Source organism: Arvicanthis niloticus, chromosome 9 (genome assembly GCF_011762505.2).
Source record: "Arvicanthis niloticus isolate mArvNil1 chromosome 9, mArvNil1.pat.X, whole genome shotgun sequence".
Lineage (NCBI taxonomy): Eukaryota > Metazoa > Chordata > Mammalia > Rodentia > Muridae > Arvicanthis > Arvicanthis niloticus.
Window position 1 is genome coordinate 25,401,754 of NC_047666.1, and position 22,319 is coordinate 25,424,072.

The 22,319-nt window shown below is 44.5% G+C and overlaps 2 protein-coding genes and 1 long non-coding RNA gene across 4 annotated transcripts; 1 reads left to right on the forward strand and 2 right to left on the reverse strand.

Annotated features, from left to right (window-relative positions):
- Positions 1 to 1,508: 1,508 nt before the first annotated feature.
- Positions 1,509 to 13,360, forward strand: LOC117715322 (EKC/KEOPS complex subunit Tprkb). Of its 2 annotated transcripts, none has more exons than XM_076940023.1 (5): positions 1,509 to 1,632; positions 1,810 to 1,972; positions 8,743 to 8,865; positions 10,517 to 10,693; positions 10,882 to 11,231. In XM_076940023.1, the coding sequence occupies exons 1-5, from the start codon at positions 1,619 to 1,621 to the stop codon at positions 11,059 to 11,061; spliced, it is 657 nt and encodes a 218-aa protein (XP_076796138.1). In that variant the 5' UTR covers positions 1,509 to 1,618; the 3' UTR covers positions 11,062 to 11,231. The 2 variants fall into 2 exon arrangements, with proteins under 2 accessions (XP_076796138.1, XP_034367978.2); XM_034512087.2 differs by lacking the exon at positions 10,882 to 11,231 and adding an exon at positions 11,486 to 13,360 and having other exon boundaries at positions 1,510 to 1,632.
- On the reverse strand, positions 10,178 to 11,068 carry LOC143443470 (uncharacterized). Its single transcript, XR_013112478.1, has 2 exons — positions 10,963 to 11,068; positions 10,178 to 10,755 (listed from the first exon to the last, which is right to left on the reverse strand). It is a non-coding gene; the product is annotated as an uncharacterized LOC143443470 (long non-coding RNA).
- Positions 13,361 to 18,636: 5,276 nt separating the features above from the next.
- Positions 18,637 to 21,915, reverse strand: LOC117715464 (N-acetyltransferase family 8 member 2-like). Its single transcript, XM_076940022.1, has 3 exons — positions 21,758 to 21,915; positions 21,558 to 21,684; positions 18,637 to 21,211 (listed from the first exon to the last, which is right to left on the reverse strand). Exon 3 carries the CDS (start codon positions 21,135 to 21,137, stop codon positions 20,457 to 20,459), a length of 681 nt encoding a protein of 226 aa, XP_076796137.1. The 5' UTR covers positions 21,138 to 21,211; positions 21,558 to 21,684; positions 21,758 to 21,915; the 3' UTR covers positions 18,637 to 20,456.
- Between the last annotated feature and the right edge of the window lie 404 nt (positions 21,916 to 22,319).

Consider the following 22,319-nt stretch of genomic DNA (forward strand, 5'->3'; position numbering starts at 1 on the left):
TTTTTTTGGTTTTTCGATTCAGGGTTTCTCTGTGTAGTCCTGGCTGTCCTGGAACTCACTCTGTAGACCAGGCTGGCCTCGAACTCAGAAATCCTCCTGCCTCTGCCTCCCAAGTGCTGGGATTAAAGGCGTGCGCCACTACCGCCCGGCACATGACAACTTTTTAAAAAAGTTTTTAATTTATTTTTCTCTTATACAATATATCCTGACTGAAGCTTCCACTCTTGGCAGCCCTCCCCCACCTCCCTGTCCTCCTAGATTTATTTCCTCTCTTTTCCCCTTAGAATAGAGCAGGCTTCCCAGGGACGTCACCTGAACACGACACAACAAGATACAATAATACCAGGCAAACACTCTGACATCAAGGCTGGGCAAGGCAACCAGTGGGAGCCAGTAATAGGAAGAGTCAGACACGCCCACCCCACTGAGCATGACAGCTTTAGTCCTATTTAGTCTCATCAGATCTTGGCGTTGGTTGGATAGGTTGTTCTCAACCTTTCAAAAAAGACATTTTATCATCACCAAACGTCCAGTTAGTTCCTCAAGAAAGAAAACTAGAAATGGACCCGAGAGATATATAAGATGAGTAGACCGTCGGTGCTGGAGAGGCTGCTCAGCGGTGGAGTGTGCTTAGCCTTGGAAAGGCCCCAACTGCAGTGTCCATCACTAAAAAGAAAACTGATGGTTTTTGTAATGTATAGCATGTCTGCTATACCCAGGACATCATTCACATGAAGAACAGCCCTACCCTTCCTTACATTACACTGTAACTGTGAGCTAGCACGGCTGGTGAGAATCACTTAACAGGTGTATGCTCTTGGTCAGTTCCACACTGAAATATCTTTCTGGTAAGGTATGGTATTTGAGTCTTACAAATTATTTTTCTTAATATTTGTGGCCAGGCTTTGTTAAAGTGTAAGTAAAGTAGATGAAGAATCTAGGAAGGATGTGGTAAATTAAGGTCTTGTTACTGCTCTAGGTGATCTGTGATCTGCCATTTCCTGGCATCCTGCATCGGGTCGTCTGTGAGGAGAGTAGTCTTTTGAGCATGCACAGAAGCTTCCCATCTTTCCAAGCCGGGCACCAGCCACTTCCTTTGGCCTTTCCCTGGAAATGGGAGAACTAGAAACAGCTCAGCACAGTTAGAAACACACCTTATAAAGATGCCAAAGATGCTCTGGAAATGGACTTTTCTACTTTAGGGATTCTGTAGTTTATGAAATTAATCTGTTAGCTCCAGTTGTCCGCCTGACATAGTGTTCAGAGTTCCCTGAGAAGGGACTGTCAGTTGAGGGACTGTGCAGACCCTATTGACCCATTGACCTTCTATGATGGGCTGCCTTGACCCTTAATTGTTGTGATGTAGAAGGGCTTAGCTCACTGTGGCAGCACCATTTCCTGGGCAAGTGGTCCTGGACTGTATTAAAAATCTAATTAGTAAGCAGAAGCCAGCAAAGGAGTGAGCAAACAGTGTTCCTCTGTGGTTTTGAACTCCTGTTATCATAAGGCAAATAAGCCCTTTCCTCCCCTGAGTTGCTTTGCTCAGAGTATTTCATCACATCAACAGAGATCAAGCTGGAGCAGGAGCAGGAAAGTAGAATGCAAGGATTCTGTCAAGATGGTTACATCTGAGTGTGTTTTCATATGCAATTCTAGGGCTCAGAGGGCAGAGGCAGGAGGATGGAAGGACAGAGCAAGTTATAGGACAGCAAGACTGTGGGATGAGAAAGATAGACGGGGAGAAACTGGGTGGGAAAGATGGAGACAGTCTTTTACATATAAAAACCTTTGATCTTTTGTTTTGTCTAGGAGAGTCCTCCTTGTCTATGAAATGCAGTTATCACAGCAGCTGGACTTGTTTCCCGAGTGCAGGGTGACCCTTCTGTTATTTAAAGATGTAAAAAATGCAGGAGACTTGAGAAAAAAGGCCATGGAAGGATCTATAGATGGTTCATTGATAAACCCCAATGTGGTAAGTACAAAATATGGGAGTGAATTATCCAAGGCAGACATTTAAGAATATGCTCATTTGACCTTATAATTCTTTTATATTCAGGTAAAAAGTGTGTTCTGGCACATGCCTGAGTTTTGTGCTTCTCATGTGTGAGGTGTGAGTCTGCAGAAGAAGCACAGTGTCTTAGTTACTGTTCTGTTGAGGTAAAGAGACACCATACCCAAGGCAGCTTATGAAAGAAAACATGTGATTGGAGGCTGCTTACAGTTTCAGAGGCTAGTCCCCATAGTGGGGAGTGTGGCAGCAGGCAGGCAGGCAGGCAGTCACTAGGGCAGTAGGAAGGGCTAAGGAGAAAGGCTGGTTATAAGAAAAAAAATTATGGAAAAAGTTAACTGCAAGAATGAATCGCTTGAGAGAATTTGTGTTCTGCAACAAGACCCAGAGTAAACTTCTAGATAAAATGACGACGTCTTTCTGGAAGAGGGGCAACTGGTATACTGGTGACCCTTACCAGATGTACCATGATCGAACAAACCTGCGAGTATAGTTCAGAGCTGTCATAGTTCCCAACTATGGAATGTGAATCTCTGTGTATATGATGTCCTTGCAAAACTGAGTATTCATTAAACTGTAAGCTGTACCATCTGATAGGCAAGCTTGGGTCACCACCATTGTGCATTAAACATTCCCAGAGTTGGTCATACAACTAAAAAAAATTAAAAAATTTAAAAAATGAAATAAAATAAGAGGTTCAGTCACAATCAAAGCAAAATCAAATTCCAACTGTGTAAACAACACATTGTCCAGTATCTGGCTTGATCTTCTGGGCTTCTTCAAAGGGCTTGTGTTACTTCTCCAGCTGAGCCTTCTGTAGCATACACAGCTTGTCTTCTAAGTTCAGGCAGCCTCTGTTCACTGCTGCTGCTATTCTTGGGAATCATACTGGCTTCTCCAAAGTGCTGAGATCTCCTGCAACTGGGCCACACCTTCACCAATGGCCTTTCTTGGCCTCTCTCAATGTCAAACCTCAGCTTCTCTCCATGACCCAAAACCATTACCATCTGGGTGACTCTTAAACTTACTGCCAGCATAAGGTACAACCTTGACTACCTCTGGAACAGAGCTTCTGTGTGCTCTCAGGAAGCATTTCTAAGAAGATTGCACCTCAGTGATACTGCTGTTTTCTTAATTCCTGCTAATTTCTCAGTTCCAGCTAACCAGCATCAGTTATCCCTGTAACTTGAAGATTTCTTCTCAATGTTGCTGGTCTCTTGTTAATTATGGCTTATTATTATGCAATCCCAGTTGATCAGATACAACAGATTCTTCATATAAAAAGCCCTGTAGAGTCTTTGTTTCTCTCTGAAACTTCACAAGCCAGGCCTCCATTGTCTGCAGACCGGAGCAGCAGCTTGGGCCAGGAAACAGTGGCCACCAAGTGTGGAGTGGAGAGGGCCACAACATTTTAGGCCGCCCAAAGTGGGCCTGCCTAGGCCTCAACATTTTTGGTGCCCCAACATGGAGCTAGTGCGGTTCTCAACATTTTTAGCCGCCCAAAGTGGGGCAGCTCGGGTCACAACATTTTTTGGCACCTGAACATGGGACATCGAGAACAAGAGATCCAGTGAGGGACGTTACTGGAAGAAGGATCTGTTGATTGTTGCAGGAATCTGCCGAATCGAGAAAGGTAAGGAAAAAGGGACAAGAAATTAGTCAACCTGAATCCAACTCTCTGTTTTGCTTTGCTTCTAGAAAGGTAATGAAAATGGGAAAAGAAATTAGTCAGCCTGAATTCAACTCTCTGTTTTGGTTTTGTTTGCTGCTCACATGTGTTAATTTTCTGCTTTTGTTCTTGAATGCTGTCTTTTTTGTTCAAAATAAAAGGAAGCATAAGTTAGAATCCAAAATACAACCAAAGATTGATGACAATTTGTCAGAACCAGATTGTGCTGACCAAGAGGAAGAGGAAGTCAAATTTTATGACACTGAAATGCCCTCTCCCTATGTGTCTCCCTATGTGTCTCCACCTCCAAGTGCTCACCCAATGGAGACAATGGTTGTAGATTCCAAAAAGGAGTTACAAGACAAAATTTCTACCCTTAAACAACTGATAGAGTTAGAAAAAGAGTATCAGGACTTAAGTAATCAGTTACAGAAATTAAGGACAGGGAAGAGGTCTCAAGAGACTAATTGTGAAAATCCCCCAGATTTTCATGTTCCCCATCCAGTGTCCAAAGGCAGTCCCTATCCTCTAGCTTTAGTTTCGCTACAGATCAGCCAGAGGAGGGAAATGCTGAGGCTTTTCCTGTATCAGAGACCAGAGACACTCAAGGGGGTGCTTGGAGACATCACACAGGGTTTAATTTTCAAATTATTAAGGAATTAAAAAATGCAGTATCTCAATACAGTGCCACTACTCCTTTTACTCTTGCAATTTTAGAGTTTTTTGCAGAGGAGTGGCTGACTCCTAGTGATTGGAATACGTTAGTGAGAGCAGTTCTTGGTGGTGGAGACTATCTTATTTGGAAATCAGAGTATCATGAGAATTGTAAAGAGACAGTTAGGAGAAACATTCAGGCAGGCAATGGTTGGTCCTTTGATGCCTTAGTAGGAGAAGGACAATTTGCTTCTAGTGATAACCAGATGCAATATGACCCAGGTCTATATGCTCAAATTCAACATGCAGCCATGAAGGCTTGGCATAAACTTTCAGTAAAGGGAGACCCTGGTGCATCTTTAACAACAGTCAGGCAAGGGCCTGATGAGCAATTTTCTGACTTTGTTCATTGATTAATGACAACAGCAGGAAGGATTTTTGGTAATGCAGAGGCAGGTATAGATTATGTGAAACAACTTGCATATGAAAATGCTAATCCTGCCTGCCAATCAGCCATTAGACCTTATAGGAAAAAGACAGACCTTATGGGGTATATCAGACTCTGTTCTGACATAGGTCCCTCTTACCAACAGGGCTTAGCTATGGCAGATGCCATGCAAGGGCAATCAGTAAGAGATTTTTTTGGCAAGCAAAGACAGAAAGGCATGTTTTAAATGTGGCAAGCGTAGACACTTTGCAAGAGATTGCAAGGTAGAAAATGAATTAAACCAGAGACAGCCCAGAAAACAGCCTGGGCTCTGCCCACGTTGCAAACGTGGAAGACATTGGGCTAGTGATTGTAGGTCTAAACAAGACTCACAAGGTAACACCCTTTCCCATAATCAGGGAAATGGGAACAGGGGCCAGCTCCAGGCCCCGAACCGACGCAAGCCAAAACAGGCTTATGGAGCAGTCAGTGTCCTACCAGTAAACATCAATCCCTTTCTGAACTTAGTCGAGCAACACCAGGAAGTGCAGGACTGGACCTCAGTTCTGCCACCCACACAGTATCAACCCCAGAAATGGGACCTCAGGCTTTACCCACTGAAGTGACTTTATCAGATCAGCCATCTAATTTGTATCAGACCATAAAGGCTCATGAGTTATATCACCTTAATTCTAAAACTTTAAAAGGTATGTTTAAAATTACCAGAGAACAAGCTAGACAAATTGTCAAACAATGTCAATCATGTGTTAAACTTTTACCAGTTCCTCATTTGGGTGTAAATCCAAAGGGACTGATACCAAACAGTATCTGGCAAATGGATGTTACTCATTATAATGAATTTGGCAAGCAAAAATATATACATGTATGTGTAGACACATACAATGGTTTCATTTATGCAACATTACAAACTGGAGAAGCAAGCAAGCATGTGATTGCTCATATGCTTGCTACAATCACTGTATTGGGTGTGCCTAAACAGATAAAAACTGACAATGGCCCAGGTTATACAAGCTCCAGTTTCCACCAATTTTGTGAAAGATTGGGAATACTACATAAAACAGGTATTTCATATAATCCACAGGGCCAAGGTATGGTAGAAAGGGCACATCAAACCATTAAATGTCAATTTGAAAAAATTAAAAAGGGGGAATGGTATCCTACCAAGGGATCCCCCAGAAATATCCTTCATCATGCACTCTTCATTTTAAATTTTTAAACTTTGGATTCTGAAGGAAAATCTGCTGCAGATAGATTCTGGCATCCTGATACCAAAAAGAATTTTGCAACAGTCCTCTGGAAAGATCCATTAACTGGAACCTGGAATGGGCCAGATCCAGTGCCTATCTGGGGAAGAGGTTCTGTTTGCATATATTCCCAAACTGCAGATGCTGCACGTTGGCTGCCAGAGAGACTGATTAAACAAATAGACAACAATAACAAATCCAGGGAGGAGAAACCCCCTGAGAAGCATAATTTTTCTTTGCAGGAAAAATGAAGGAAACATGAAGATGCTTCACAATTGCCTTCAAACTGGAACAGATCAACGAGTAAACCTGACTTGGGAAGTTCTCAGTGCTGAAGGAGACATCACCACCTGAATCTCCAGGGTGGCTCTATTCCCTGACTTATGATTTAGTGGGGTAGATTGTTTAAACCCACTACCACAGTTATTTTAGTTGTTTTTTGGGTTTGAGATTGACTAGAACAGGAACAGGCATTTCCTTTCTTGTTTTCTTTAGATCAAAGTTATGATCAGTTTTGTATTTCTATAGATTTAGATTCTGATATAAGACATTTATAAACAGAATAGAAGAAGCTTACACTTTTTACTCCTCTGATAGAGGGAGTTAGGTGTTGCCCTTAAAAAAGAGTGTTGCTGTCATACTAACTATTCAGGCGTTGTTAAGTCTCTTGTCTGTTGGGTCCATGCAGTTCAACTGACTGATGGCTCTTGTATGGCAACAGATAGATGCTATTCAAATGAAACCCATACAGGTCCATTATTACAGACTGGAAGTAGGGGATTGTAAAACCTCTGTCATCAAGACTAATGAGGTATATCCCCTAACTTATGCACTAAGCTGTATAGTCAAAGACGGGTAAGAGAGCATACCGAGACCCTTGCCCCTAAAAGAAGGGAGGCCTCACCATCCTAAGTCAGGAGCTCAACCAATGGCTGTTGAGTATCCAATGACAGGAAAAGGAGGCTGGGGTCCTTTGTTCCAACCTAGGACAGGCACGGTTTCCATAAGTTTTCCCAGCCTTCCCTTTTGAAAAAAATTTAAAAAGGGGAACCTGTTGGGGGCCGACTTTTAGCAGAAAGCGGCTATCAGCTTTGCAGCCATCTTGAGCCTTATACCCTGACATGAGACTTGGATTACAATAGCCTATAACAGCTGAGCACACTCTGATAACATCTTGCTTTAGATACCCAGGACTTTCCTTGGGTGTGTGAGATTAAAGGTGTGTGAGATTAAAGGTGTGTGAGATTAAAGGTGTGTGACTTAAGAGTGTGACCTAGAGATCAGATTTAGAGACAAGACATAAGGGCATGATTAAAGGTGTGACTTAGAGGCATGGCTTAGAAGTGAGACATATAAAAGGCAGAGGCAGACAGTAGAGAATCAGACTCTTTAGATACACTCTTTAGGGAGACTCTTTAGAGAGTACAGCTAGACTTGGGACTCAATCCAGGAAGAGAGACTGAAGAATAAATGGGATTGAATCACACTCTGTCTGGTCTCCATTCTTCAAGTCCAGCCTCACTCTCTCTGTTGCTGAACTCTGACCTACGGACCGGAGTGGCAGCTTGGGCCAGGATACAGTGGTTGCCAAATGCAGGGCAGCCCAGGCCTCAACATTTTGCTCGGGCCGCGACATTTTTTGGTGCCCGAACGTGGGGCTAGTGTGGTTCTCAACATGATCTTATGGCGGCATTTTCTCAATTGAGGCTTCCTACTCTCCAATGACTCCAGCTTGTATCAAGTAGATATAAAATCTAGGCAGCAGACCTTCCAGTCATTTCTAAACAACCCACCGACTGAGAACCAAACATTCAAGTATATGAGCCATTCTCATTCAAACCAACACAGTGACAAAGTGGTCAAGAGCATGCAAGAAGGCACCAGGTTCCCACTTCCTGTGACTTAGGAAGAAGTGCCCTGTTCTTTGCATTGTGCATATCCCAACAGTCCTGCAAGGGGATGCTGTACATTGTCTCCCTCTGATAGGTAAGACAGCAACTTGCATGGCTTCCATATGGTAAGCAACACGGCTAGGATTGAAAGCCCACCATCTTTATCCGGGTTACCTCATCTGTTCTGTGAATAACACTGATGTCACTGAGTATGTGGGGATTGAAGAAAACAATGCTGTTGAAGTTTAGGTTGTGGCCTGTTCTGTATGAGCTACAAGAATCGTGCAGCTTTAAAGATATATAATTTATTTGTGTTGCAACAGCCCTTGAGGTCATAGTTTTTAAATACAGTCCATAAGAATCAGGATCAAAATTTCAGACAGAAATCTAAATTTTAGGCTAGAACAAAGAAGTAGGCTTCAGACATGAAAATGACCTTGGGCTAGGACAGGGAAGTAGGCTCAGATACTTTGGCCATCCTGGTAAGCCCTTAGAAATAGTGATCACATAATTGGTTTAATGCCTTGCTTGTTCTTTGACTATTTGTGTTTAATGTCTTGCTTGTTCCTTGACTATTTGCATCTATTGTATTGCTAGTTCCTCAACCTAGAACTGACCTTAATACTTGCATGTAATTAAAATAGTATAAAAGCATAAAGGAGGAAGGGGGATGGGACAGGGGGTTCTGGGTGGGGAAATGGGAAAGGGGATGACATCTGTATTGTAAATAAATCAGACAAACAGCTGGACTAAAGTTACCTCAGGAAGGCACAAGGTTAGGGACACTCCTGATTTTTCTGTGCTAACCTTTATATTCTCTCTGGTAGGTTGTCGATCCATTTCAGATACTTGTGGCAGCAAATAAAGCAGTTCATCTCCACAAACTGGGAAAGATGAAGACAAGAACCCTGTCTACTGAAATTATCTTCAACCTCTCCCCAAATAATAATGTAATGTGGTGACTGACTTTATTTCAGTTGGCCTTGTCATCTGTCCCCCCCACACACACACACACCTCCAGTGTGACACTGAGGGCTAGGTTTCTCCAAGTAAGCTGTTAGTACTAAGCCAAAGTAGTTACCTAGAGAGGTGTGGGCAGAAATGTTTAGCACTGCAAACGGCTGTGGAGTTGGTTTCTTGATCAAAGTTTAAACCACATGGGGCTAGTATCATCTGCCCTTTCAATGTTGTCTTAAGGACCCCTTGAGCATTTTTGTTTAAGAAATTGACAGAAACTCACATGATAAAAAGTGAGATATAGATACATTTTGTGTCACTTTCCATATTAATTTCTTTTTTTCTTTGTTTGTTTGTTTGTTTGTTTGTTTGAGACAGGGTTTCTCAGTGTAGTCCTGGCTGTCCTGGAACTCACTCTGTAGACCAGGCTGGCCTTGAACTCAGAAATCTACCTGCCTCTGCCTCCCAAGTGCTGGGATTAAAGGCGTGTGCCACCACTGCCTGGCCATATAAATTTCTTGAGATGGAATCTGTATTTGTTTTCATAGTCAGTACTAGGAACTTTCTGTGACCTATTAGAGTCATTGACACCTGCTGGATCACAGGGCACAGCACAGCACAGCACAGAATTATTCATGGCTTGAAGTTTTCATAGGAATTCTTCCATTCCTCTGTGTGTGTGTGTGTGTGTGGTGTGGTATGTGTGTGTGTCTATGTGTGGTGTGTGTGTGTGTGTGAGTGTGTGTGTGTGGTGTGTTTTGTATGTGGGGTGCTTGCACGTGTATAAGTATGGTATGGGAGTATGGGTGCCTGAGTGCCATGATGTGCTAGTGGAGGTCTAGAGAATGGCCTCAGGTGTTGGTCCTTGCCTTGTTGAGATAATGTTCTGTGGCATGGTATACACCAGGGTCTCTGGCCCGCAGCTTCCTGCGTTGTTCTGTCTCCATCTCCTCTCTTGCTGTAGGAAGGCTGGGATTACAGGTCATTGCTGCTGTACCTGGCTGTGCATGGGTGCTAGGGAATTGGACACTTGTGTAGCAAGTGCTTTACCCACTGAGCCAACACCCCAGCCCAAGAGATCTGTTTAAATGACAGCTATTGAGGTAATGACATTCTGTGTGTGACACATGGAAATGATGCCTGTACTCTGGTGATGAAATTTTGGTATTATTGCTGTTAATAACCAGCTACTAATATCAAAGGGAAACTTAAGAAGTCTTTGGCATGAATTAAACCACACTTGGTTACAAAGTTTATAAAATCAGTCAGCATGGCTTCATAACTCATTAATAGAATCATTGGAAGTAATTGAAAAACACCATTCCTGTTTGAGACACAGCTCTGGGGACAGAAAACCCAAATACAATCTTGATAATGAACAATACAGAACTTAGTACCCTAATATAAATAATAAGAGGAATACAAACTGTGGTCTGGAAGAGTCACCTGGGGACAAAGACAGGGGTGTTGTGTACAAAGCCAGAAAGGCTGGACTTGATCTGGAGGAGCAAAGTGCAAGAGTAAGCAGGGACAGCAGTAGGTACACCTGCAGGGGCAGGTGCACCGAGGAACAGGGAGGCTGACTGAGCAGGCCAGAACGGAGTCCAGACATGACACTCATTGTCTGTTGTTCCTTTCTCCTAGATTTCAGAGGCTTTGAAGAAGTTTGGCATCTCAGAAAGTAGCACTTCAGTTCTGATTGTTTACACTGAAGACGGAAACAAACAAGTGCATCAGGAACACATAGTATCTCAGGTGGACGGCCAGCAGGTGCCTGTGGAAAGGCTTCCAGAACTAACACGGCTCTCAGAAGTCAGGAAGGTGTGTAGTGCACATCCGGAAGAGATCAGTAGATGAACTCTGCCGACGCTGCCTGCTCATCACTGTTGTATGAATTTAGAACCATTGACATCTTAGTTGGCTTACAACATGATGGGATTCAGATTCATTACATTTATACAAATCCTGTTACTGCTCATATCTCATATCTGCTTCCCTCTTATTCCCAGTACCTTTTGAACTTTTCAGAACTAGTGCAGGCTGGAAGGATGGCTCAGCAGTTAACAGCACTGGCTGTCCTTCCCAAGTACCTGGGGCTGATTCCTGGCATGTTCATAGCCATCTCTGTCTCCACTTCCCCGAGGAATCCGATGTCTTCTCCTGGCCTTCATGGAAGTACACGCATGTAGTCCACATACTACAGGCAAAGCACCCATACAAGGAAAGTTTTAAAAAGCTTTAGAAACAGTAACATAAATTTACAAATTCTTGTAATGTATTTGTAAATGAAAACTCAGGTGTGGAATGAAAACTGTAAGAAAAGGGATTTCTTTCAATATTAAATACTTCATGAAGATAATAGCTGGATGTGGACTCTTAAAATTGATACAAATATGGTTTATATGTTCAGGCAACTTGGTTTTTTATATTAATAACTACACTTCAAAAGAATATTTGACATTAGTAACAAATTGCCAACAACTTTGAATACTTTAGACGTATTTGTGATTTCAAATCCTCATTGCCATACTAAAATGATAAAGCCACATATACACATCCATGTAATAGAAGCATGTGGACATAGCATTCATAGCCTGTCGTTCACTTTTACAGATATATAAACTGTCATCGCAAGAAGAGAGGAATGGGACGTTATTGGATGGTATCATTTGTAGAATGTCAACAAAGGATGTTTTATAAGATGTTTCAAGGGGCTGGAGAGATGGCTCAGCAGTTAAGAGCACGGACTGTTCTTCCAGAGGTCCTGAGTTCAATTCCCAGAAACCACATGGTGGCTCACAACCATCTGTAATGGGGATCCAATGCCCTCTTCTGGTGTGTCTGAAGAGAGTGGCAGTGTACTCACGTATGAAATAAATAAATCTAAAAAAAAAAAAAAAAAAAAAAAGACAGAGAAAGGTATCCAGATTCTGATTTCTCTTTTTAAAAAAAAATAAAGTTTCAAATGTTAACAGAAAATGGCAGTTCATCACCAGCTTCTCTTTCCTGGTTATAGAGTTAACATGTTCATCACAGGAAAAGGGAAGAAGTGTCTCTACCAGCCCGACTTTTCTTTTACTTCTTAAAGTTAACCTCTGTCACTGGTTTTGTCACTGTCACCTAGTCTTCTGCTTGTATTTTAAGACATTTCATACAATTGGAATAAAAGGCACAGCATCTGGAGAAGGCGGCAGTGCTCAAGGCTCTTCCTCGTCACCACCTGGCACTTGTGGCTTCTCCACATAGCCCTGTGAGCTCTGGACCCTGCCAGTTATATGCATTGTATCCCTTTAACTCTAAGCCAGGAGTGGTGACTCAGGAGGCTGAGGCAGGAGAGAGCCACAAGTTCCAGGTCAGCCTAAAGGACGATGTCAAACCCTGTCTCAGGAAGTAAACAGCTAGTCATCTAACTCTCTGAGCCACTTGTGAGGTGGGTATGACTTTGTGCCCACGTTATACAAGAGGCAACTAAAAGAGTATAGCAGTGTTAACTGACTAGCCCAGGGTCGTGTAACTAGTATAAAACCATGTTTGATGGTTCCTTTTCCCCTCACTTTATCTTGTATTTGATTGTATCCATCAAGATAGGCTTAGTCAGGGGTCAGCAAAGCTCTGTGAAGAGCCAGATAAGGACTTTGCTCCTCAAAGGCCATCTGGGTCCTGCTGCAATTACTCAATACCACCTTTGCAGACTGAAAGCAGCCACAGAGGACAGAGACATAGTGAGTGGCCTTTGTCCAGTAAGCCTCGACTTGAGCAAGTATTGGGTAGCCCTGGAGTTGAGGCTGTGAACTCCAGAGTTGGTTAGAATACAGTGACACTCAGGCCCTAAAGCTTCCTGGCTCAATACAGCAGAGGAAACATTCTGTTATTGTTAAGGCCGTAGGGATCAGAGGGAAGCCCACAGCAGTGCTTTAGGGGTTCTCTGCTGGGGCTTCTCTGCCTGGGCTTTTAGGTTACTAAGCAGTTGGGCAAAGCCCTGGGGAGGGCAGAGAAGCATAAATGCACCTTCACGGAAGTGACAGGCATTGCCACCTGCCTGGGAGTGACAGTCAGTGCCCACCTCTTTTCATTAATACAACTTTGAAAGTGGTGATTCATTTTTCCTACAAGCACAGTCAGTTCTGTCCCTTCAGTCCCCTCTAGAGCTTGTCATCTGCAAAGCCAGGTGCCCTCTCATACTGCAGTTCTGGGGTTCTCTAGGTACCCTGTGGTGGTTTGAATACACTTGGCCCAGGGAGTGGCACTATTAGGAGTTGTGGCCTCGGTGGAAGTGTGTCACCCGTGGGTGTGGGCTTTAAGAGACCCTCCTCCTAGCCATGTGGAAGCCAGTCTTTTCTTAGCAGCCTTTAGATGAAAAATGTAGAACTCTCAGCTCCTCCTGCACCATGTCTGCCTGGAGACTGCCATGTTCCTGCCTTGATGATAATGGACTGAACCTCTAAACCTGTAAACCAGCCCCAATTAAATGTTGTCATTATAAAAGTTGCCTTGGTCATTGTGTCTGTTTGCAGCAGTCAATCCCTATTTAAGACATACCCCATACCCAGAATTCCTTTCTGAGTCACACCTCTTGAGTGTTCAGACAAGCCTGCTACATGGAGCCGAGCAGAGAATGATGCAGAACAAAGAAAAAGTGCCTCTTGCACACTTGCCCAAGATTGTCCAAAATGAAAGAAATGTTGATTCCTCTTCTCACTATTGTGGGGAGAGGGTGCATGGTCTCAGTGTTCCTCCCTCATATGGGCTGTCACAGGCAGCACACTGAGTATGCAGCTGGAATGTTAGCTCAGGGGATGCAGACTCCTAGGGTGGTACGGCTGGGCTTAGTGTGATGGAGAAGGTCTCACAGAAGCCCAAGGAGGCTGACCTTGGTGACAACAGACAGAAAAACATACTGCAGTGACCATCAAGGCAGGCCAGCCAGAGTCAAGGAGAGCCACATGGCAGGAGAGGGTGAGGCATATAGTCCTACTAACCAAGTCACCTGTGTTTGGAGTGACATAGCAAGGGGTCTTTGTGTAATTTAAATTGGTCAGTGGCAAGGTTTGTCAGCAGGCCAGGGCAAGGTTTGGGTAGGCTGACCCCTCTGGGGTTAAGCTGTATCAGAGGTGATGCCAGGATGAAACAGGACCCCCCAGTAATGACCAAATGTCATAAATTACTGACCCAGGGGTACCTGGATCTCTGTGATCAGCAGTCTCTAGCCTAGGATGGGAAAGAGCAAAATACCCCACATCCCTAGTAGCATCCCAGCATCACAGAGGCACTAACTGAGAAGGCGGGACAGCCTTGCCTATATAAGCACAGCACCATATCCCATCACAGCCTCGTGCCAGAGGCTTGCAAGATGGCACAATCATGAACAAAGCTCCTGAATTCTGGAGTCCCTAAGCCTTTGAACTCAGGCTAGATGCAGCCTGAATTCCAGGAGTGCCAGCTGTAGGCTGCTTCCATCCCCATATCCTTTTAGAAATGCAGAGCTGTATGTCAGGCCTACTTAAAGTGATGCTGGCCTGTGAGATAGCCCACAAGCAGCTCTACAAGACTGGCCACCATGAGTCATCTTCCCCTTAGAATCAGGCAATACTCCATTCTCACCAACTGCCTCCTCCTCTGCCATGACAAAAAAAATAATACCTCTGCTGGTCCTCTTCTCAGTTCTACACCCAGCTCTGGTCTGTGACTCTTGAGATCTTGCAAGCACAACCTACATTTGTCTCCAAGTCTTGCATGTTCTGCAGGTGATAGATAACCTTTGTTTCTTTCTCCTTTGCCTTAACTTCGGCTGCTCTCAAAGCTCTTGACCTTGCCCAGCTGGCTTGCTGAAACTACTAGGCACACAGACATCTGGCACTTCAGCCACCTTAGATGTTTGCACAGGAGAGCTTAGTGAGCTGTTCTCTCCAGTCATGTAGAAACTTCTGAGCCACAGACTCATAAGTGAAATACATGCAGTAGTCTTTTGCATTTTTTCCTAATGCAACAGTGGTGTTGGGCTGTTGTCACCTCTTAGCCACCAAGGCCAGGGCTTCCTAGGGAGTTTCCAGTGTGTATGAACAGTAGAGCAGAACATGGTAGAGGTCCCTGATGGTCCCTGAAATGTAAAGTCTCATGTAGAAGCACTATATAGCTGTGTCCTACAGATTGAGAGATATCCTAAAGAGTAAGGAGGCTCACATGACTCTGGAAGCTCTCAAAATGTAACAAGGCCTGTGAGTCCCCTCTTGCGTTCTACAAGCAGTACATGGTTGATGGGTGTGGTAAGGACTGTGATGGAGCTAACTGCCTGTTGTTCGGGGTCTTCCAATGATACAGGTTTTATAAATCTTTCCTGGTGCTGATGTGGTCTCCTGTAAGAAACCCCATCAACATTTTACCTGATTGTACTTGAGGCGGTTTGAATGAGAATGGCTCCCACAGACTCACAGATTTTAATGCTTGGTCACCAGGGAATGGCACTATTTGAACGGATCAGGAGGTGTGTGCTTTTTGGAAGAAGTATGTTACTGGAGATGCACTTTGAGGTTTCAAAAGCCCATGCAATGGAAGTCTTTGTCTCTGTCTGAGGGCCAGGATGTAGCTCCCAGATACCGCTCCAGCACCATGCATACTGCCATGCTCTGTGCATGCCACCATGCTCCTTGACATGTAGACAATGGACTAAGTCTCTGAAACTGAAAGCAAGCCCCCTATTAAGTGTTTTATAAGAGTTGCCTTGACTAGGACAGTGGTTTTACATGGATTTTCCTCTTTTTTCTTTTCTTTTTCCTTTTTTTAAATCTTTTTTTCCTTTTTTTTTTTTTTTTTTTTTTTTTTTTTGTATGCTGTTGATGTCCTGATGTTTGTGAAGAAACATATCTCCTGTGGAATAGTCAGTTGCAAACACTTGGCACTACTAGAGACTAACCCCAGGTGATTCCGAGAAGTAAGTTGCATCACCCTACAGTGAGTGATAAGACATACAACCCAGGGAAATCAGCAAGATGTTCTCTGGCCTATACACGCCCACCTTCACACACAGGTGAACGGACTGAGGTAATCCTGTCCTAACTTTATTTTATGTCTGCTTGGTCGCTTCTCAACTTTCCACCCTTCAACAGCCACCTCTGTCTTAGCAATGCTTCAAAGACTGTCTGTGACCTTAACCATAGTCCAAATGTATTCAACAGTGTCTAAAAGATACGCTGGAGCCTTGAAAAGGAACCAGATGTTACTCAGCTGTTCTAACTCCTCTTTATGTACCTCCCCTCCTGAGTACTGATGTAATTGTGGTTTTTGTCTCACGCTAAGCCAGAGCTTAGGCAGCAAGAGGCTTTTCAGAGGCATGAACTCACTTTTGGTCTGGTTGTCAATTAAAAAAAAAAAAGGATGGAACACTTGTAATTCACTCAATCATCTTGGTTGTCAATAACTGTCTCGTGGACTATTTCACAGGCACCACACATATAAAGTAAATAAATGTGATACCTTTTGTAAATGACCAATCAACCAAAAATGATTGTTTAGTCAACTCCGGGCAGGTGTGTTGTATTGTACACGCTGTCTGAATCAGTCCAGTCATTTTCCTCAACTCCTAAGCAAACAAATTAATATGGAAAGCTAGTGGGCTCTGAAGGAAAGAGTTCAGGGATGTATGCCCCCAAAGCAAGAAATAATCAACAGAGACTGTGCCAAAGCCACACAGTGCAGTGAGCAGCTCTGCCAGGCCACCTGCCAGGGACTGTTGATTCAAGGTGGGAGTGGCCATATTCTGATTGCTGAACTTGAACTTCTTGGATTTTACTATTTGTGGTCAAGAACATCTATTTCACTAACTCTATGTATCCCTCCCCATGATCTTTAAAACCTTCCTTGGGGTTGGAGAGATGGCTGAGTGGTTAAGAGCATGTGCTGTTCTTGCTGAAGACCTGGGTTCAGTTCCCAGCACCCACATGGTGGCTTATAACCATATTTAACTCTAGTTACAGAGGATCTGACATCTTCTAACCTCCATGGTACCAGGGATCCATGGAATACATATATAGATACAGGCAAACACTCATGTGCAAACTATGTCGTGGAACAATTTCCTCTGAAATCAAAACGTTCCACCCTGCAGGGAAGTTCCTTAGGCAGGAAAGTGAACAACTCACATTAGCTTCAGGAAGTCCATGAAACTGACCAGATTCAGTAGGCCCCTCCCTCCCTACAATAAACAATAAAGCTTCAAAGATGATGCATAGACAAGCCAAGCTTCAAAGCAATCAAGCAAACAAACAAACAAAAAACAAGACCAGACAAACTGCCTAGAAAAAGTGCAAACCAGCCAAGCTGCCTGGGAGAGGTTTAGACAAGAGTCTCTTGGAAAGGACAGTCTCCAGCCTATTAGTCTCCAGCCTATTGTGATGCCTGTCTGTGAGTCAGTTCTGCTCCTGTAAGTACCCCATCACTGGCATTCTTGGAAGTAACCTACAATAAAACTCATTAGTTCAGTCAGAGTCAAAGTGGCACAACCACTGGCTCTAGCCACAGTCACCCCATTATTACAAAAACTCCACCCACAGCTTGCTCTTTCTGGCCTTGGAGATCCTAACGCTTAGAGTTTATACCTTTCCAAACAATTCTCTTTTCTTGATCCTTTTTTTTTTAATGAAAGGTATACAACATGAAATCAGTCTATGGTTGCACTGTAAGACATAGTGGCCATTGGTCCATCAAACCGTTGGCCATAATCATACTTCTCAAATCCTAAGTACTCCCAGAAGATACTGCTTCTTGTATCTGTCTCCCCAAACTCTGGCCACCTCCATTTTACCAGGGTAATGTACAGCCTGGCTCAGAGCTAATGGCACAGTTTCCTATTTATCATGTGAACTTCCCAACTCCAGTGCACCTTCCTTCTTGTATTAGCCCCTCTGACTCAGTGATGTCAATCCCATCCACAGATACATGCAGACATCACCATGTCATGGACTCCATCCTTCAGAAAAAGATAGAGAAGCATTACTGACTTATGTGGAATTGGTTCAAGACTGCTCATGACAGTTGCTCCCTTCCTCCTGAGATGGCTACATCGCACCTGCATGAGGCACTCTTTAGGATGGATATTTAAATGCTGGCATTAGCCTTGGAGGTGTAAAAAGCTTCATGTCCCTTCTTCTATTCATCAGGTAACACTGAAGGTGGTTTTTCCCCTGTGAAAAACACAAGACATAAAGCATAGAAATAACTCTCCGTGGTAGACAGAATACCAAAAAGACAACTGGTCACTGTTTTCTCTTGGCTGAAAGCACAGTTGCTGAACTTGTAATGATAAAGGCAGGGGTTGGGGGCAGAGACTGGGGGGATGTTAGTAGCGATTAGCTTGACATGTTTGGATGCTGCTGGCAAATCTTACTGCCCCTGAGCTGCTGCCATAAGGAGAAAGGGCAGGGCCGGGGCAAGGAGGTCCAGCACGGATCTGAGGCTGTGTCCAGGAGCAGAGTTCCTCACCAGGAAAGATCCCAGTAAGGAGGCGGAGAGTCACACAGCTTTCCCAGTTGCCAAGGACACCCACTTTAGCAGTCTTTCCACCTGGACTTGCTTGGCATCTCTGTTTCTGTCATTTGGCTTCCCTCCCAGGTAGGTACAAAATGAGTAAAACCATCTGTTTCTGAGCCTGTGTCAGCGTTTTGTGTCTGACTTCGCCTAGGGATGTGAATGAACATCTATTCACACCATCCAGAACTATGACAAAGCCAAGCAAACGAGCAAGCAACCAACCACACACAAATGCACCCAAGTCAAGTTTGATGAAACAGTTTATTGGTGCTACAGGAGCACAGGTGAGGGATTACTTATAGGAAAGTGGGTCACCGAGGCAGCGTTACCATTGCAATGGAAATGACTCACCAAATGTACAACACTGGGGGTCCTAAGAGGGTTTTCTCTGCTGATAAATGTTTACTGCCTGGGTGACTTTGGAGAGGGGCCTCTCCTCAGTCTTCTGAGCCTCTGTCAGTCCTTCACAAGAGGATGTTTCAATCAGACCAAACAGATACAGGATACCCCACCCACTCCAGATCTTACATCTTTATGCATCCTCTTGCATAACTCTTCTAAGCTTTGGAGCAGGTGATAAATAGACATCTATTTCCTTCCATTCACAACTCAATATTGGGGTGTATCTAAGGATCAGTCACTTCTCAGCAACTGGACAAGTTATGAGTATCTGGCAGCAGTCATTGGGCATAAAACAAATGTTTTGAAGGCAAGCTGACACACTATACCTGCTTGATAAAAGCTAAAACAATAGTAGTAGTCTCCTTATTGTGGCCTATGGCCTCCATGCCACAGAATTTTGTCCTGGCTTAGAATACTCAATGGGAATGCCTGCCTGTGGAGGTCTTAGTGAGAAACTGTGTGTGTGCAAACATAACAATACCACTACTGCACAACGATGTACATCATCCTGGGAAGTAACAATACAGCACAGAGCAAGAGTGTCTGCAACAACTGTCCCTCAGCAGCCTGAATGGAGCCTCTTGGCACTGGAAATCCAGCCAGCACACAAGGCTCTTCTGGCTGAGTCCCTGCTTGACTCTTCCATGTTCTGAAACCAAAGCCTGTGATGTCCTCAGCAGAGTTCTCCAGTTCCAGCATTCAACAAGAGCAGTGGCAACCACATTTGTGATGCTTGGGCCCTTGGTGCTTTTCTTCACAGTTCAGGAAGGTTGCCTATGCCTAGCATGGCAATCTCCACCCAACAACCTTGTTAGTTCTGAGACTGCCTTTCTCCATGCTACAATGCTGTTCCAACTCCTGAACTGCCATTTTAACATTTTACAAAAGGTAACTAGGAGCACTGGAAGCCCACTGCTGTCCAATGCAAGCAAGTGCCAATTGGTCCTGGGGCTTTTCTCTAGGGCAACATATTCATGACAATTTCTGTTCTCATATAGTTTTCCTGTATCCCCAAAATGTTTCATCCTTGGCATCCATTTAATTGTGCTTTCCAAATAAGACAGGTGGGATCACTCCAGCCAGGAGAGGCCATTCGAATTCTTCCCTTGGCACAAAGGTCACTTAGTAGTAAGTTACATGCTTTGTTGCGCCAGCTCTCACGGGGCACCCACCCTGACCTGTGACTGTGCTGTGTCTCTCCCAGTGGAGGCTCCATTTCTATACAATCTCAGGTTTTTCAGTAATTGACAAGTTCAGTGTGTCAGAAAAGCCTTTGTTCTGAGTTCACTTTAGCTTTTCTGCAAAGATCCTAAATCCTGTCTGAGCTGCTGGAACTTCAGCTCAGCAAGGCTGCTTGCCTTGAGGACTTGAGACCACCTACCTGAAACTGAGCTAACAGACTGCTAAGGGAAATGTGTGCAGGATCAACTTAGTGGGGTTCTGTGCTATCTTCCCATGGCACTAGAGAGACAAAAGAGAGACATTTAAAAGGGCAGAATGGAGCAGGGAGCAAACACCCACAAGTCTCCATGAGCAGGGCTGCATCAGAAGGAATGGAAAGAGAGCCCTTGGGCTTGGTGGCAGTAAACTGCCAGGGTTGGCTTGTTCCTACAGCACAGTGAACTGAAGCCTCCCAGACAAACAAAGAAAAATCAAAAGATCACATCCCCGGTTCCCAAGCAAAATGGAGAGAGTAGGTGAAATGAAGAATAGAAAGGCCCATTAGCCTCTTGGTTATGCTGACAAAGTACTGGCCTGTCTTCTGGAAGCCCATGGCCTGGTAGAGAGACAGAGCACTGTACTGCACACAGCCAACCTTCAGGACAACATCACTGTAGCCCTGGTCTCGTGCAAACTGGAGGACAGTTCTGACCAGTGCCTTCCCTATCCCTTTTCTTCTATGCTGTGAGGACACAGACAGGCGAAAGAGCTGCATCTGCTTCCTCCCTATTGGAGGATCCTTGACTGGCAGAGCACCCACCATGCCCACCACCTGCCCCCCAGACTCAGCCACCCAGAAGGAACCATGTGCATTCAGGTAAGACTTGGTGATGTCAGCCAGGTCTGCCTGCAAACTTGTAGTCACAAAATTTCTGCAAGAAAGCCAGAAAATGACCCAGAGGCAAAGGAGAAAGAGGAAGCTGTATACTGTGGCCAGGAGCCAGGACCCAGACACCAGGACTATGGTCACAGGCACCCCAGGTAAGAGCAAAAGAGAATGAGGCAGTGTCAGCATCTGGCGGAAGGCAGCAGGGACAAGCTCCTTCATGCCACTGGAGAACAATTCCAGGACCCTTTTGTGGTCCCTCTCCTGGTACTGTCGGATGTGATGAAGAGCCATGCTGACACTTCTGGCTCTCAAATATCAGTGATCACAAGGGACACCCAGACCTTCTTGCACAGCTTCTCTGAGCCCTGCAGGAAATAGAGGAAGCTGGATCAGTCCTCCAGTTCCCTCCCTGATTCTCAGAAGGCAGGGACAGTCCACTCATAGGTGTGCCTCTTTTAACACCCTCAAGGAAACAGGACAGTATTACTGGCAGAGGCATGAGGCCATCCTCACCCAGTGAACCCATTTGTCTCATTTTATAGCCATGTGTCCCTGGTACATGTTCCATGGCCTCTCTGATCCTGTGTGTCTTCCCCTGTAGACCATGGTAAAACTACACCAGGGTTCTAGGTTGCTTTCAAGATTTAATATAGGAAGCTGTATACAGAGCCCTCCCTGTGGCCCTCCTTTTCTAGTGACAAGTTCTCTGACCTTTGGTAACTGAGGTGCCACACTGGAAACGGGTGCTTTTCTGAGATCTTCTGTTTCCTCTTCAGGGTCCTGTGGTCCCAGTTCAAGTTTCAACAAATCCTCTTTTTAGCAACTGGAAAGATTCCATCTACGGAAAAGCAAAGGATCAATGCAAAAACTCTCCATCCATAGGTCTTCAAGAAGGTTGTGGGACTCCATACCTACAGACAGCCAAGTCTCAGCTCTCTGTCCTCTCACGGAGTACCTTAGCCCCAAGTATCCAGGACATACTCAGCATCTGATGACTTCCAGAAAAACTTACCAGGGCCTGATGAACCTCTAGGACACAGATCTGACCTGGCAGTTCATTGGCTGACACCTGGACAATCATAAACCAAAGGTCAAGTGTGGAGATGTGACATGGAGGGAGGCCATCTCTATTTATCTCTGTATCACCACACGAGTAACCTGGAGGGGAGGCTGGCTCTGGCTGGCCCTGAATTCCTCATCATTACAGGCAAATTCTTGCTCCTTTCTGTCCCTTTCATATCATAGCCTCTTATACCCAGAGTACTTTCCCTCTGGTTTCCAGCCTAGTCATTGGCATTGGCACATACCTCCTGGGAGAGGCCTGTGCTCGAGACAAGTGATTACTCTTCCTCTGTAAGCTGTGTTGGTCCTAGGATAATGGATCCTGATGGTCCAAACTGACTTCCTTTCCCTCCCCCTAACCATCATGGAAACCATCACTCAGCTACCATGCTGATGCAACTGCTGTGCTGA

Excerpts from the sequence above, each read along its gene's own strand:
- LOC117715322 (XM_076940023.1), top strand. Across the intron at positions 8,866-10,516 it reads ACCTCTCCCCAAATAATAAT|ATTTCAGAGGCTTTGAAGAA; the intron begins GTAATGTGGTGA and ends CCTTTCTCCTAG. Across the intron at positions 10,694-10,881 it reads GGCTCTCAGAAGTCAGGAAG|TACCTTTTGAACTTTTCAGA; the intron begins GTGTGTAGTGCA and ends TCTTATTCCCAG.
- LOC117715464 (XM_076940022.1), bottom strand. The coding sequence starts at position 21,137 with ATGGCTCTTCATCACATCCGACAGTACCAGGAGAGGGACCACAAAAGG.